The sequence below is a fragment of the Anarhichas minor genome, unplaced genomic scaffold, assembly GCF_050575085.1.
Source record: "Anarhichas minor isolate MPS153535 unplaced genomic scaffold, ASM5057508v1 ptg000048l, whole genome shotgun sequence".
NCBI classification, from domain to species: domain Eukaryota; kingdom Metazoa; phylum Chordata; class Actinopteri; order Perciformes; family Anarhichadidae; genus Anarhichas; species Anarhichas minor.
In genome coordinates this window covers 743,866-760,239 of record NW_027466494.1, presented here as the reverse complement: position 1 = coordinate 760,239, position 16,374 = coordinate 743,866, and the positions used below count along the sequence as shown (strand labels likewise).

The following is a 16,374-nucleotide window of genomic DNA, read 5'->3' as shown; positions in this document are numbered from 1 at the left end:
GGTTCTCAGCTAATGAGGAACATCTCTTCTCTGTGGTGTAGACGGTGACCTGCTAAAAAAGAAAAACGTGTTTCTGTGGGTTTCTAAGGGTTAAAAGGTCACGAAAGTCAATAACTGAGAAGCTTTCCTTGTTTTCTATTAACGTTTCTGTTCATTGTGTTTCACAGACCTTTGAATAAACTGCTGAACAGAAGCAGAACATCAGAACCACCAGAAGAGTCTGACTGGACCTGGTTCTAGTGCACAGCTGGAAAATGTCGCTGAGTGACGTCGGACGAGAAGCGGACCGGTGAGGCGGAATCAAACCCGCGTCGTTGGCGTGATGTTAGCGTGTCGCTCCCTGCTGCTCACCTGGGTGATGCTTGCCACCGGAGTCCGAAGCCACAGCTGGAGACCCTGTACAGGTACGAGTCCACCAGAAACCTTAGAGGAAAAGTCCGTCATCTCTCCCCCTCCAGAGGCAGATGGATATCATGTTTCCAAGGCATGTTTAGCCTAGCTTAGCACAAAGACTGGAAATGGGGTGAACTGTTAGCCTAGCTCAACTGAAGCCCAAAACCAGCAGTGTGTTGGCTGTTGCTGGTTTACATATAAAAGTTTGAACATAAAAATACCAGCTGACTTACGAAAACATTGTTCAATGAAAATATGTCAAGTTTTATTTTATGAGAAGATATTACATTTTACAGAGTTTCACTGGCATAAAAGATTAAGAAAGAGACACTTTGTATGTGTTTAGCCTAGCTTAGCATAAAGACTGGAGGCGAATTCACCGTCCAACTTTAAAGTCTGTCAGATTTACATGTTAACTAACAAGTTAGTCATCAATCCATCCTGTAGTCAGCTGGGTTAACTCAGAGCTAACCCGTGGCGGGCCGTGCATGTTATACCTGGGCCTTCACTGCTGTCCTGCAGCTGAAACACAGCTACGGTTATTATTTGTTTTGTGTAAAAATGAAGCTCAACACCTGTAGATACACTAACTGCAGAGTGCAGATACATGAACACGCTGAGAGTGCGTCTCGTCTCCGACTGCAGCTGGGACTGCTGTGAGAGTAACCTGTGAGAGCTTTGGGGCTCACGGCAGCACCTGCTGCTCGTTCACCACAGAGCAGAACGTACGAGCTTTAACGTCAGAGTCACAGCACCAGAACAAGTCTCTAGATTTGTCACTAGTAGCTTTTGACAAAAAAAGTCTCCATGAGGGTTTAGAAAGTCACCAGATTTAGCGAGAAAGTCGCCAAGTTGCCAACACTGGCACCGGCTAAATATGTCCCCAGAGCAACATTGGACGTAACAATAGTTCCTATCACATATAAAACCAAACAAAAATCCATCTTCATAAAAACAAGTTGTACAAATAATAATATATAAACAAGCATATTAAAGCTACTGCAGATGTAAAAACAAATGCAGTTCACTTACCAGAGCAAAGTCCATCCTCCTTTCTTTGTTAACAAAGAGTTTAATCTCACGGTTGTTCAGTACATCCGTGTGTTTTAGTTCCAGTAAGAAGTCCTTCTCCATTCATGGACGCCAGTGAAGACAGTCGAGCCTCCCCAGTTGTATCTCTTGAATACGTTTTAATGCGTTTAAGGCTGAAAATGTTCGCTCACAGAGGCAGCAGATATTGGGATTGTCACCGCCCAACATGTCAGGCTAGCCCACTGACCAATCACGTACTTGTAGTCCAGCTAGCAGGCTCTGACACGTCAAAGAATACGCCCAACATGTCAAACTAAAGATCTGATTGGTTGAACACTATGACAATCAACAATATCGTCCCCATTCACTTAAACTGCAAATGGATGCAGGCCTCCTTCTGCAGGCCTCTGGCCTCTGTTCTTACCTAGAGACACAGAGGTGAGATCTGATTGGATAAAAGCTCTACTTAAAACAAGCTGCACTGGAAGCAGAGCAACTGAGGAAGACAGTAGCTGTGCAATGAGAAAATAAGATAATGGGAAAATATTATAATACATGTAGTGTATTTAAGAAACATTATTAAATTATAAAATAGCTATAACTTTGTGATTCTGTTTAGGCCAGCAGAGAAGGCCTTGAAGGCCCTGACGGCCCACCACTGGAGCTAACTAACTCAAAGCTAACTGAACTTAGAAGATGACTTGATTGAAAATAGCTTTTTAAAACTATTTTGTATTTATTTTATTTTATTTATTTTCACTATCCAATCCAGGACCCTTTTAGCCGTCTAGCTTAGCATTGATACCTCGTTCACAATGAAACAGGTAGACGGCAGACAGACAACACCTTCTGAACAGAACAGGAAAAACAGACAGTTTGTCGCTATCACAATGGAATAAAATATATTAAATAAAGTTAATTTGTGTGTACTGTCTTATAAGGCATTTGGTTATAAAACTAAACTTCCTCTTAAACATCCTCTGTCTAACAACAAGCTCTTTCTGGTTTACATGTCCTATGTTATTTACTCGACAGATGCAGATATTAACTATGTAAAAAGGAGACATTGTGGTTTTAGCTGTTGGCATTGGAGCTATTTGTTGACCAACATCAAAATCAATGAGAGACTTCTTCTCTATTGATTGATTAGTTTGTCCTCTTAGTAAACTCCTGATATTAACATCAGTGTACAGTTTGTGGTCGCTGTGTTTCATGTGTTTCAGACGACTCTCTGCTGCTTTGTGCTTCTTTGAAATGTGAGATCAGTTTCTGTGCATGGCGTCCCCTCCCTCCATTCATCCTCCATTCATCCTCCATTCATCCTCCATTCATCCTCCATTGATCTCTCTGCAGCAACAGAACACACAGACAGCCTCAGAGGAGCTTAAAGGGGAATTCCAGCTAAAAAGCTAACATCGAGCTGTTGCCGTCAGTTTAGAGACAAAGTATTTAACTCCCTCTACGTCTCTTCTTTCATCTAATTTCTGTCACCTTTCACATTTATGAACATAGTATATATTGGTCCTTGAGGCTGAAGGTTGTGTTCGGCTGTGAAAAACACAGCAAAATGTTTTTTTAATATTACTTAAGGATTCCAGCTGAGTTCACTCCGTACGTAAGTCTGTAAGCTATTCCCTACGTTACTCCCTACGTTACTCCCTACGTTACTCCCTACGTTACTTCCTACGTTACTCCCTACGTTACTCCCTACGTTACTCCGTATGTTACTCCCAACATTACTCCCTACGTTACTCCGTACGTTACTCCCTACGTTACTCCCTACGTTACTCCCTACGTTACTCCGTACGTTACTCCCTACGGTACTCCCTACGGTACTCCGTACGGTTCTCCGTACGTTACTTACTCTGTACGTTACTTACTCCGTATGTTACTTCGTACATTACTCCCTACATTACTCCATATGTTACTCCGTAAGCTATTCCGTACATTACTCCGTACGTTACTCCGTACGTTACTCCGTACATTACTCCGTAAGCTATTCCTAAATTACTCCGTAAGTTATGGCGTGAGTTACGGTTACTCCGTAAATTACTCCGTACGTTACTCCGTAAGCTATTCTCTACCTTACTCTGTACATTAGCCTGTACATTACTCTGTAAGCTACTCCGTATGTGACTCCGTACGTGACTCCGTACGTGACTCCGTACGTGACTCCGTCGGTTACTTCGTACGTCACTCCCTACCTCACTCCGTATGTCACTCCATACATCACTCCGTACGTCACTCCGTACGTTACTCCGTACGTTACTCCGTACGTTACTCCGTAAGCTATTCCTACGTTACTCCGTAAGTTACGGCGTGAGTTACGGTTACTCCGTACGTTACTCCGTACGTTACTCCGTACGTTACTCCGTACGTCACTCCCTACGTCACTCCCTACCTCACTCCGTACGTCACTCCGTAAGTCACTCCGTAAGTCACTCCGTACGTCACTCCGTACGTCACTCCGTACGTTACTCCGTAAGCTATTCCTACGTTACTCCGTAAATTACGGCGTGAGTTACGGTTACTCCGTACGTCACTCCGTACGTCACTCCGTACGTCACTCCGTACGTTACTCCGTAAGCTATTCCTACGTTACTCCGTAAGTTACGGCATGAGTTACGGTTACTCCGTACGTTACTCCGTACGTTACTCCATAAGGTACTCTGAACGCTGCCAGAAGCTGATATCTGTGACTTGACTCACTGATCACTGAAGCGACAGGTAGACAAGTTAAACGTCCCCTGAGGTGATAATGTGATCTGAGAGCAGATGAAGATTGATATCAAACTGACCACATAAGAGACACACTTATCAATCACAGTAAGAGGAAAACGTCCTGTCAGAAAGAGAACTGATAAAACCAGCTGTTGTTCAACATGTGCAGTGATAAAGTTCTGTTATCCTTAAATGGTTTCACTGAGTTAAAAATGCACTTTGATTAACACACAGATCTAAAAAACAGTTACGTGCCACTCTGTCTTTATGTCCATGTTTGTCAAGAGAGTTGGATGAATTAAAGAACATTAAAGAAAAGACAGAGTTGACTCTTTTCTGTAAATGTAGAAATGTTCTGTTGTTCTCTACATAGTGTGTTTAAAAGGCCAAAGTGTTTCTGAATAAGGAGTTTCTGTTTTTTTCTCAGACCTGCTGCCTCTTGACCTGCTGGCCAGAGCCCTGCCACACCCAGGACAAGCCCCGCCCCCACAGGTAGGACAGGTGGGGGGAGGGATGAATGACTTGCTAGATAAACAAATGATCAATGAAATGACCGATCAGTTGCAGATGGTTCAGTCCAAAGGGTCTAGAGGCCTCCGATTTGTTGGCACCGTGGCGACAGCTCTCAGTTTTCCCGCCTCTCAAATCTTCAGCAACTGTGACTACTTCCCTGCCGAGTTCTCATTGGTCGCCACCATCAAGATACCGAGACTGAGACAGAAGGTGAAACCCGTAGAACCGAGTGGAACCTGGTCTGGTTTCGTTCTGGTTCGCTCTGGTTCTCACTTGTCTCGCTCTCTTGTTTCCAGAGGAACGAGTACATCTTCTCTGTCGTGGATGAGGAATCTGATTCGCTGCTGCTGGGCCTGCTTGTCTCAGAGACCCGCCTCCACTTCCTGACCACGCCCCCCGGCGTCGGTGGGCTGAGCCGGCTGACCTTTAAGGACGTTAGACTGGACGATAACTGCTGGCACACGGTGGTGCTGGCCGTCACCGGACCGTACGCCACGCTGACCGTCGACTGTGGACTTCCTCTTGAGCTGTGAGTCTCCGTCAGACCACTTAAGACCAGTTCAGCTTAGTCCAGTTCAGACTGGTGCAGTTCAGTTCACTTCAAGTCAAACTGGTTCGGTCCAGTTGAGCTCGGTTTGGTTTCTTTCGGTTTGGTTCAGTCCAGTTCAGTCTGGTTCCCTTGACAGAGTTCTCCTCATTTCAGGCAGTTTCAGTTCAGAGCGGTCTCATATGGTCCCATTTGGTTCATCCTGGTCCACCTTTGTTAACCAAAGCCTGGTTCAGTCCAGCTCAGCCTGGTTTACTTTAGTTTAGACTGAGTCCTTCTGACTTAGTCTGGTTTTAACTTGACTTTGGTTCAGTTTGGTGAATTAAAGTAACTGAAATCAGAAGCATAACCCTGATCACACAGACCAGTAGAGACCAGTGGACAGGAGTCTAACTGGTTTCCTGTCTCCCAGTCAACAGGTCCAGTCGTTCCCCAGCGCTCTGAGCACCAGAGGGTCCAGGTTCTTCATCGGCAGCAGGAGGAGGTTGAGGGGCCGCTTCACTGTGAGTCTGTATTCAGGATCAGGACTTCAGATCAGTCCTTCAGGGTCTTAAGCTGGGATAAGATCAAGACCATCTGGCTGACATGCTAGCACCAACATCTAACGTTAGCATCAAATTGAGTTCCAACTCGTTCTTTCTGTGTTCAGGGTCTACTTCGTCAGCTGGTTCTACTTCCTGGTTCAGATGCCACGCCCAGACTGTGCGCGACCTCTGACCCCAACCTGGCCGAGCTGTCCGTCCCCCAGGTCCTAAAGTCCAGCCCTCTGCAGGCCGAGCACCGTGGACCGGTGTACCCGTACGGTGAGGAGGGAACCTTTTCTAGTTTCTGGTGGTTTTCGGTCCAATTGGACTTTTTTTTAACTATGTTAACACATGTTTAGCTGTCCACATACTTCTGGCTGTGTAGAGAAACCCGGATCAGAACCTGTGGATCGGCTCCATATGAGGGACCTTTGACTGTGTTGGTGGTTCAGGTTGTGATGGTATCAGGGACTCAGTAACCTGAGCTACTGAAGGACTGACAGGATGGAAGAGCTTCCTGTGTGTGTGTGTGTGTGTGTGTGTGTGTGTGTGTGTGTGTGTGTGTGTGTGTGTGTGTGTGTGTGTGTGTGTGTGTGTGTGTGTGTGTGTGTGTGTGTGTGTGTGTGTGTGTGTGTGTGTGTGTGTGTGTGTGTGTGTGTGTGTGTGTGTGTGTGTGATTGACAGACGGGGTCTGCTCTACTGTTTGATGTATGTTTCCAACATCACAGGTGCTGACTACCTGGTACAGGTGCGTTCTTGTTCCTGTTCCAGTTCTTTAAATTAGGAAATTAAAAAATGTTTCACTGCAGTCTCATCTCTGTGTGTCCAGTACAGAACCCACGATTAGCCTAGCTTAGCACAAAGACTGGAAGCAAGAGGAATATGTTATCTTCCCAGCTAATGCTAGCATAGCTTTGTGCATCCCTAGCGTTGTTAGGATCTCAAGGTTTGATGTGATTATTGTGGCTTATAATGAGGCAGAGACAAAACTATATATATCAATCTGAAACATCTAAAGAGAGACAGGATTTCTGTTAATGTCTGTTGAGGTAAAGTGTGAGCAGCCTGAGGCTCAGAGAGGTAATAAAGTTCAGCAGACTGAACTCCCTTCTCTCTGTGACTCACGGTTTAAATTAACCTGTCTTTGGTTTATGTCTGTTAACTTCAGTCTCAGGAGATGTCATGCTAACAGACTGAGGCTAAAGCCGACAGGTCTCAGGTCATGATGTCATGCTAACAGACTGAGGCTAAAGCCGACAGGTCTCAGGTCATGATGTCATGCTAACAGACTGAGGCTAAAGCTAACAGGTCTCAGGTCATGATGTCATGCTAACAGACTGAGGCTAAAGCTAACAGGTCTCAGGTCATGATGTCATGCTAACAGACTGAGGCTAAAGCTAACAGGTCTCAGGTCATGATGTCATGCTAACAGACTGAGGCTAAAGCTAACAGGTCTCAGGTCATGATGTCATGCTAACAGACTAAGGCTAAAGCTACCAGGTCTCAGGTCATGATGTCATGCTAACAGACTGAGGCTAAAGCTAACAGGTCTCAGGTCATGATGTCATGCTAACAGACTGAGCCTAAAGCTGACAGGTCTCAGGTCATGATGTCATGCTAACAGCCTGAGGCTAAAGCTAACAGGTCTCAGGTCATGATGTCATGCTAACAGACTGAGGCTAAAGCTGACAGGTCTCAGGTCATGATGTCATGCTAACAGACTGAGGCTAAAGCCGACAGGTCTCAGGTCATGATGTCATTCTAACAGACTGAGGCTAAAGCTAACAGGTCTCAGGTCATGATGTCATGCTAACAGACTGAGGCTAAAGCTAACAGGTCTCAGGTCATGATGTCATGCTAACAGACTGAGGCTAAAGCTACATCTTGTGCTACCAGAAGCTGCTAACAGGAGGTGCCACCAGGCCATCCTTATATAGCACTAACAACGACATCATGTCTGTTGAGTTCAGTGTTGTGTATCTTTGGGGTCGTTCTGTCTTCAGGCAGCTTAAAGCTTCAGGTGACTAATGTGTGATGATGATATCTAAGTCATCGCTCTCTGTCTGCTCATAATGAAGACGTGTGGTTGAAGGAGTGACGGAAACCTTCATTACCTTCACTTCATGAACACACAGCTGTCAGTTCTCTCCGTCTGTCAACCACACAGTCAGATACAGTTACTGATTAAGTGCAGACGCTGAAATGACAAATGATAAATGGTTTCTACTTCTGTGTCACTGGGATTGTTCCAAAGAAAAAGGGGCTTTCCATCCCTCCACACTGTCTGCAGGGGTAAACTGAAAATATATGTAAGAATGTACTTTTAATGCCACTTAAAACTTTTATACTCCACAATATTTCAGAGGAAAGTATTAATACTAATACATTAACATTTCAACATCTGGAACCAACAAATGGTTTTACAGGAAAATTACTTCCACCACCACAATAGTTTCTGTCAATGGACTAATTGATGAATGGACCAAATTTACTCAAAGTAGAAGTACCTGAAATGTGTACTTATGTACAGTCGGCTACTTGAGTAAATGTTTCCAGCTGTTTACTTTCAGGTCTGACCGCCCTCACACCATAAACTCCTGGAGACGTGTTGTTGTTGTTGTTGCGTTGTAGAGGCGGAGGCCAGAGTGACTCTGGGAAATCCTCCTCCATGTTCTGGACCTGAACAGGGTCAGCTGTGGTTCAACGCTCCGAGGAAAGGCCTGTTCATCTGTGACGGACTCACATGGAGGACTCTGCTGCAGAGTGAGTCTGCAAGGCTGGAATGTTCAAACACTATTTGTAAAATGTGTTTGCATCCACATCAGAGAACAGGAGTTGTAGTAATAATAGAGATTTGCAGTGAAATGAAAAAGAATAAAGTTTTATTTTGAAAAGGTCTTTGAGTTGATCAGTCATATTATGACAAAAAGTGATGTTGAAAAGCTGATTTTCTGTTTGTTAACAGCTAAAAGCAGTTGTTTTTATTCCACTTTGATGACGTGATTATTTTTTAAGTTTATTGAGATTTCCAATAAATATTTAAAATAATGCACAATTAAATCAGGATGCTGTTTGTTCAACACTGATTTGACTTTTACTCAAAAAATATGATGAAAATAATAATAACTAGAAGGGACCTCCACAGTTCCCATGGGTACACAATAATTAGTTTATCTGCTCCAACATGTGATGGCTTCCTCCTGGTCATTGATCCGTCCACGTTTAGACCATCATTCTTTATCAGACTTTGTTTATGTGACCGGCGGACATGAAGGCCACGTGGAATAGTTTGCACTACCTGCTATAATCTTTACCAATCTGTGCTCCATCACCAACACAATAGACGAGACAAGACATCTTATGTTATCTTAATGGAAATCAAACCAGTAGTTTTTATGCAATGCTGCTGTAAAACAAATCAACAAACCCAACAGAAGACAAAACAACATAGAAAACGTATCTTGATCCAGCACATGTCCAGAAAACCAGTTGTATCATTGCTGTCATTCAAGGTTCTGCATGGTGGTTCTACTTCATCCGTCTCCTCTACTGTCTCACATGTCAGGTCAGGAGCGTCTGGACTACGTGGAGGACTACCAGGATCTGTACACCAGCTCAGAAACCTTTGATGTGGAGGTCTTCTCCATCCCGTCTGAAGGTCTGTTCATGGCTGCAGCCAACAGGTAAAAACAGATCTAAGAACGGGACCGGATTGTTAGACCACCTACAGGTCTTGAGGACACGAAGGACTGACCTGTGTAACCCCTCACGTCTCGTCCTGTAGGGACTCTCGTCCCGGTTCAGGTCTCTACAAATGGAGGAACGGGTCATTCCAGCTCTACCAGAACGTCAGCACTCAGGAGGCTCGAGCCTGGAAACACTTCACCATCGGAGATCAGGTGAGAGCTGTTGCAGCTTTCAACACAAATCTCCTCCAGAGAGAATAAACTGGAACCTTTTACAATCAATCAAAACCATTAGATTATCAATAGATGCCGATCGACTAATCAACTAGAATAAATACGGTCTTGTTGATTTAACCTAAATTAAATATGTTATTATCAGATATAAGGGAACATATCAATCACTATGTTTTGTATTTTCAGACAAAAGTTAATGTTGTGCTTGATTTTGATTTCTGGTCATTTCTGGCCGCAATCTTTTCAGATTAAAATAAATTCACTCGTACTTCCTCTCACTGCTACGGCTGTTTGACCTGCTGCTGTTGTTGTATTACTTCTCATCAGATTTTCCTGGTGGTGGCGAACTCCAGGGAGGCGGAGCCTGAGCTGTCAGTCATCTACCGGTGGAATCGGCGGCGGCGGCGTTTCCTCCGTCACCAAACTCTGGAGACTCACTCCGCTCTGGACTGGGAGGCCTTCCACATCCACAACCACAGCTTCCTGGTGGTGGCCAATCACAGACGAGGTAAACAAACCAGAAGAAGAACCTGTAACAGGATCAAAAGCTCCAGAGCAGCTACCAGAGGGTCTCGTGTGAAGTTTAAAGCTCTGTGAAGAGTTAAGAGAGTTCAGAGCAACATTAACATCAAACACACCTTCACCTGCACATTCATGTGGTGTGTGTGTGTGTGTGTGTGTGTCCTGTAAAGATAAAACACTCATTGATCTGAGCTGAAAGGAAGGAAAGAAAGATTGTTTATGATCTGACCGTCTGAAAGAAAAACACAGAAAGAAAGAAAGTCAGCTGATGCCGGTGTACTGTGGTTAGATCTCACACACACACACACACACACACACATTTAAAGCAACAGTCCAACGTGTCTTCTCCAGCATCAGATGAGACGTTAGATATTTATTTAAACTACATGAAACTAATTACATAATAATAATAATAATAATGTGATTAAAGTGTCTCTGTGTCCTCAGCCAGAGACTCCAATCACAACATCCACAGTGTGATCTACAGGTGGAACACAGACACAAAGGTAACGTCCTCATGAACACTGTCTTCACAAACACTGTCCTCACACACTGTCCTCACAAATTGTCCTCACAAACACTGTCCTCACAAACACGGTCCTCACAAACACTGTCCTCACGAACATGGTCCTCACAAACTCTGTCCTCACAAACACACTGTCCTCACAAACACGGTCCTCACAAACACTGTCCTCACAAACTGTCCTCACAAACACACTGTCCTCACACACACTGTCCTCACAAACACCTTAAATCCTTAATATCCTCTTATCTGCTGACCTGTCCTTTCTTGTCTTCACCCATTCTTTTCTGTCCTGTCCTTTCATACTGAGTTGTATCCTCACCTGTTCTACCTTGTCTACCTTCATTGTGTCTCATCGTCTCTTGTCCTAACCCTCTGTCCTCTCTGTCCCTGCAGCTGTTTGAGGTGAACCAGACTCTGTCCACGTCCGGAGCGTATGACTGGGAGTTCTTCTCCGTGGGACCGTACCACTTCCTGGTGGTCGCCAACACCTTTGACGGTCAGACCACCACCATCAGCTCCACCGTGTACGTCTGGCTGGACGGCTGCTTCCAGACATTCCAGAGCATCCCGGTCAGTGTATGTTGTCTTTGTGTCGTAGGTCTGAAGAAAGCAGGTCTGGTATACCTGAACAGGAGAGTCTCTACCTGAACAGGTGAGTCTCTACCTGAACAGGAGAGTCTCTACCTGAACAGGTGAGTCTCTACCTGAACAGGAGAGTCTCTACCTGAACAGGTGAGTCTCTACCTGAACAGGAGAGTCTCTACCTGAACAGGTGAGTCTCTACCTGAACAGGAGAGTCTCTACCTGAACAGGTGAGTCTCTACCTGAACAGGTGAGTCTCTACCTGAACAGGAGAGTCTCTACCTGAACAGGTGAGTCTCTACCTGAACAGGAGAGTCTCTACCTTTTGTAACCTGTATATTAATGAAATAAGATCCTTCATAGCACAGCTGACCTGCATGTTTCCTGCTTCTTCATTCTCTCCTGTAATAACTCTGAAGGCAGGACGTCCTGCAGGTAAAAAGGTATTAAGACTAAATGTGATGACAGACGTTCACATGAAAGCACTTCTTTAAAATCACTTCATGATTTATGAAAATGTCTTTTTACTTTTTTTGCTCAGTTAGTTCATTAAAATGGAAAATAAACCCTCCAATTAAAACACAGGAACCAGAGGACTGTAATTAATGTGTGTGTGTGTGTGTGAGTGTGTGTGTGTCTGTGTGTGTGTGTGTGTGAGTGTGAGTGTGTGTGTGTGTGTGTGTGTGAGGGGGTTTCCAGCAGCAGACTGTTTGGACTCGTCCATCAGGGCGGATCATCTCACTGAAGACTTTTATTGGATTTTTAAAAACCGCAAAAAACATGTTAAAGCTTCATGAATCTTTAATTCCACTTCTGACAGAAACAGTCACAGAACACTTTGTGTAATTGATCTATAAATAGATCTCAGATCAGAAATAAACACCCTGCTGGCGTCCTCTAGAAGCTGCAGGAGGCATTACACCCACAACCAAAAATACACACTGATGATTTCTCTGATGACTGAATTATAAAGGCTCTAAAATGTAGAGAGTAAAGTCTTGAGTTCTGCATTTTGGCCATCGCCATCTTGTTTTTGCAACCAGTGAACAGGAAGTGACCATATCTGGACTGAGGAGTGACGTAGAGACGCCGTATACGTCGCTGGTAGAGACCTGTCAATCACTGTGTAGCCCCGCCCCCTAAAGAACGGTGATTGTAACATGCTGTAGCTTCATCTGTAACTCTTTTTTTTTATTGTTGTAAAAATAAATTGTGTTTTTATTCTTAAAGAGCCGTTAAAGAATTAAAAATGTAAAGTTTGTCCTGATGGTGGTGGTAGAGAAGATCATGGGCTGATTAAAATCTGAAGGGTTCAACCTCTGGAGCGCAGGAAGCAGATAAGAGCATTTCAGGACAATCTGATCCGTTATGATCAGAACGTTTTGATACTTCTTGTATGCAAGTGGAGCCTGATGGTGGGGCTGGAGAAAAGGTCAGGGGTCACCAGAATGACTGGGATTCATCCTGCGGGGAACATGAATTTCCACAGTGACTTTAATGGAAATCTGACCAGTCGTTGTTGAGACGTTTCACTCTGGAACAAACTGCTTTACACCTGGTCATCTTCCCTGTTACGTCATTGTATTAAAAAGTAAATGTACCTCGATGCGAACGTTTCCCGTCAGTGGTTACCCTCCATTTATTCCTCTCCCTGCAGACGGTAGGAGCGACGGACTGGGAAACGTTTCAGATCGACGGCAGGTTCTTTCTCGCTGTCGCCAACAGTCAGAAGGTTTCAAACCACGGCCCGGATCTCTACAGCATCAACTCCACCGTGTACGAGCTCAACAGGCTCACGCAGACCTTCATCCGCTTCCAGGACATCCTCACACACAGGTGACCAACCGGCTCATTTTTTTGGGCAATTCGGTGATGTTTGTCATTTTATGTTGCTAATTCAACAGTCTGCCTCAAAAGATTGAGAACCGATCAGCCGCTACACACACACTCACGTTTATACGAAATGTATCGGCAATCTCCAGTTGTTGGACTGATGTTGGCCGGTTGTCGCCCAAACCTCATTGAGAACAGAGAGACCAAAAACATGACATGAGGTTGTTTTGTTCAGTGCTGTGGACTGGGAGTTCTTCACCATCGGAGAGGAAAAGTTCTTGGTTGTAGCCAACTCTCATGACGGCAGCTCCTACACTCTGAATAGTGTCGTCTACAGGTGTGTACTTCCTGTCTGTTGGTGTTTGTTGGTGTCTGTTGGTGTCTGTTGGTGTCTGTTGGTGTTTGTTGGTGTCTGTTGGTGTGTGTTGGTGTTTGTTGGTGTCTGTTGGTGTCTGTCGGTGTTTGTCGGTGTCTGTCGGTGTCTGTCGGTGTTTGTCGGTGTCTGTCTGTGTCTGTTTGTGTTTGTTGGTGTCTGTTGGTGTTTGTTGGTGTCTGGTGGTGTTTGTCTGTGTCTGTTGGATTCTGTTGGTGTCTGTTGGTGTTTGTTGGTGTTTGTTGGTGTCTGTTGGTGTTTGTTGTGTGTGTTGGTGTCTGTTGGTGTTTGTTGGTGTCTGTTGGTGTTTGTTGTGTGTGTTGGTGTCTGTTGGTGTTTGTCGATGTCTGTTTGTGTTTGTTGGTGTCTGTTGGTGTTTGTTGGTGTCTGTTGGTGTTTGTCTGTGTTTGTTGGTGTCTGTTGGTGTTTGTTGGTGTTTGTTGGTGTCTGTTGGTGTTTGTTGGTTTCTGTTGGATTCTGTTGGTGTCTGTTGGTGTGTAATGGAGTCTGTTAGTTTCTGTTTATTTGTAGCTTATCATCTCTGTATGTTTTGTGTTTTCAGGTGGCAGGGTTATGAGGGCTTTGTTCCGGTCCACAGTCTGCCAACGTTCGGCTGCAGAGACTGGGAATACTTCAGCACCGATGAAGGCTCCTTCCTCGTGTACTCCAGCGCCACCTCCAGGCTCAGCAAGGTCTTCAAACTCAGGACCTACTGAAAGAAACTCAGACTTCGAAAACAAAACTACTGCAAGACTCGACTGTCGTCACATCCAGGCTCGACGAGGTCCTTAAACCCCAAAACAATTCATGATTTACCAACTTCATCACATCACCACACTATTGTTTTCTTCAGAACTGAGGGAAGTCTTCAGAGTTTAATTGATTCACAGCTTCAGCCTGTGGAAGAAGTTTCAGGAGTCCAGTCCAGCTTCATCTCTTCAGGGAAGCTAATGATAGTAAACTTGATTTATATATGAAATACTTTTCTGAAACAAATTATTTTAAAAAGTGAAGTCATGTCAAGCTCAGCTGATAAGGACGCCTTCACTGAGTACTCATCCAGGGCGGGATTGTATCTTCTGTTGTTGGAGTGACTTCTTACCAAAACTTGAATATCGGCATTTGATCTATAAATTGCTTGTTTTGTTCGAAACACAAAGATATTCACTAGACTATCGAATACACAGAAAACCAGCAAACATTCACATTTGAGAACCTGAAACTAGAGAACTTTAAGCTCTTTAGCTTTTTTCAGTCTAAAGCTCCATTCAGACTGGATTTATGTCTGTAGGGGATTTAAACCTGAGCTCATCTAAGCAGGTGGTAACAGACACTGAATCAGAAGAGGGTCTCAGCTTTAGTCCTGAGGCAGAACGACCAAACTCATCAGGGAAAGATCAATAAAAACACTGAACACTCAAATGAAAATCCACTTAATCCATTCTAGTTCATGAAAAAACACCTCAGTGTCTTTAACCTGAAGACAAATATAATTTAGTGTCTTTGCTTCCTCCTGACTGAATCTTCTTTGGCTGCAGAAATAACCAAAACAGAAGTAAGATAAACGCTTTAGATGATTCAGTGAAGTTCATATTGAGTTGAAACAGCTGGAAGCTTGTGGCTACTTGAAGTCGTGACTTTCAGTAGCATGCTAGCTAGCCGGAAATATACTGATGCTAGCCCACAACTAGCAGGTTCTGTTCCTGAAGTAAAAACCTCGTTCAAAATCCTGTTGATATTTGTAACAATTCTAATAACTAAAAATCCAGCCTTGAAACAGTGTGACTGGCTTCATGTATCTTTAGCTCGCCAAGCTAGCTAGCCTGCTAGCTAGACTTGGTACATGGACAGTTAAAGAAAACTACAAGTTAACAAGTTAGCTAGCTAAGATGCTAACTGAATCCTGTCTGATGAGCACTTTGAGCTTTAATAGAACTGGAGGGTGACACGCAGCTAATAAGTGATGATAGCTTCCTGCATTTTGGACTCTCTGGCTCTCCGTCCAATCACAGCTGAGCTCTGTGAAGGCGTTTTTTTATTGGTCAACACGGTGAATTCTGTCGTCAAAGCTGAACTTAAAAAAACTTTGTCCAAAGTTTTATTTGTCAAAACTGCAGAATCCGGCAATTAAAAAAACAAAGCGTTTTTAGATTTTTAAACGCTGGTGTGACCACATCCTGAGGATGGTGTATTTGAGTGTACTGAGAAAAAGTGATTCATGTTTTTTTACTGTAAATGTACGTTTGTTATTATTTTTGGATGAAAATGATTGATAAGCTATTCGTAAAATGTTAATTCAAAGTGGCTCAGATGTTTCTGATTTATTAAATCAGAATATGACCATCATGTGATGCAGCATGTTTCTGTTAAACAAAGAATAACTGAATATTATCTTGATATGTTGAGAGCTGTGCTGTGCACTTTTATTCAGGAATACAGATTTGTATCGTGACTCTTGTTTTACACATCTAGAGACAACATTAGACCCTCGGGTGTCTTTTGAATATCATCACGTAGCCAAACAGTAATTTATTCAATGTGTTGTGTTTGCTTATAAATATTAGATATAAAATACGTGTTTTGGAGTAATCATATATATTATTTTCATGATAAACAACTCGTTATCTCAGAAAATTCCAGTTTTATATAAAAACTAACTGTATCTTCGTGTGATAATAAATTCTCTTCATTGTCTGATTTCTCTGATGTTTTTTATTTCTGTTTGATTTTGTTTCTGTTTCCATGTCAACAGGTTTTCTATGATTTCAGCCTTATTTATATCTTCATACTTCATGTTCCCGTTATCTACAGATGTTATCGTGTTCCACATGTGCCTCTGATGTGACTCATGCTCAGTGGAGCTGTGATGTGTTGCACCACAATTATAT

The 16,374-nt window shown here is 43.6% G+C and overlaps 1 protein-coding gene across 1 annotated transcript; it reads left to right on the top strand.

Annotated features, from left to right (window-relative positions):
- Positions 1-322: 322 nt before the first annotated feature.
- tspearb (thrombospondin-type laminin G domain and EAR repeats b) lies at positions 323-14,202 on the top strand. Its single transcript, XM_076112222.1, has 15 exons — positions 323-404; positions 4,574-4,638; positions 4,708-4,869; positions 4,956-5,188; positions 5,619-5,709; positions 5,856-6,009; positions 8,362-8,493; positions 9,296-9,413; positions 9,515-9,629; positions 9,978-10,158; positions 10,626-10,678; positions 11,092-11,268; positions 12,938-13,116; positions 13,349-13,450; positions 14,049-14,202. The coding sequence occupies exons 1-15, from the start codon at positions 323-325 to the stop codon at positions 14,200-14,202; spliced, it is 1,998 nt and encodes a 665-aa protein (XP_075968337.1).
- Positions 14,203-16,374: the final 2,172 nt, after the last annotated feature.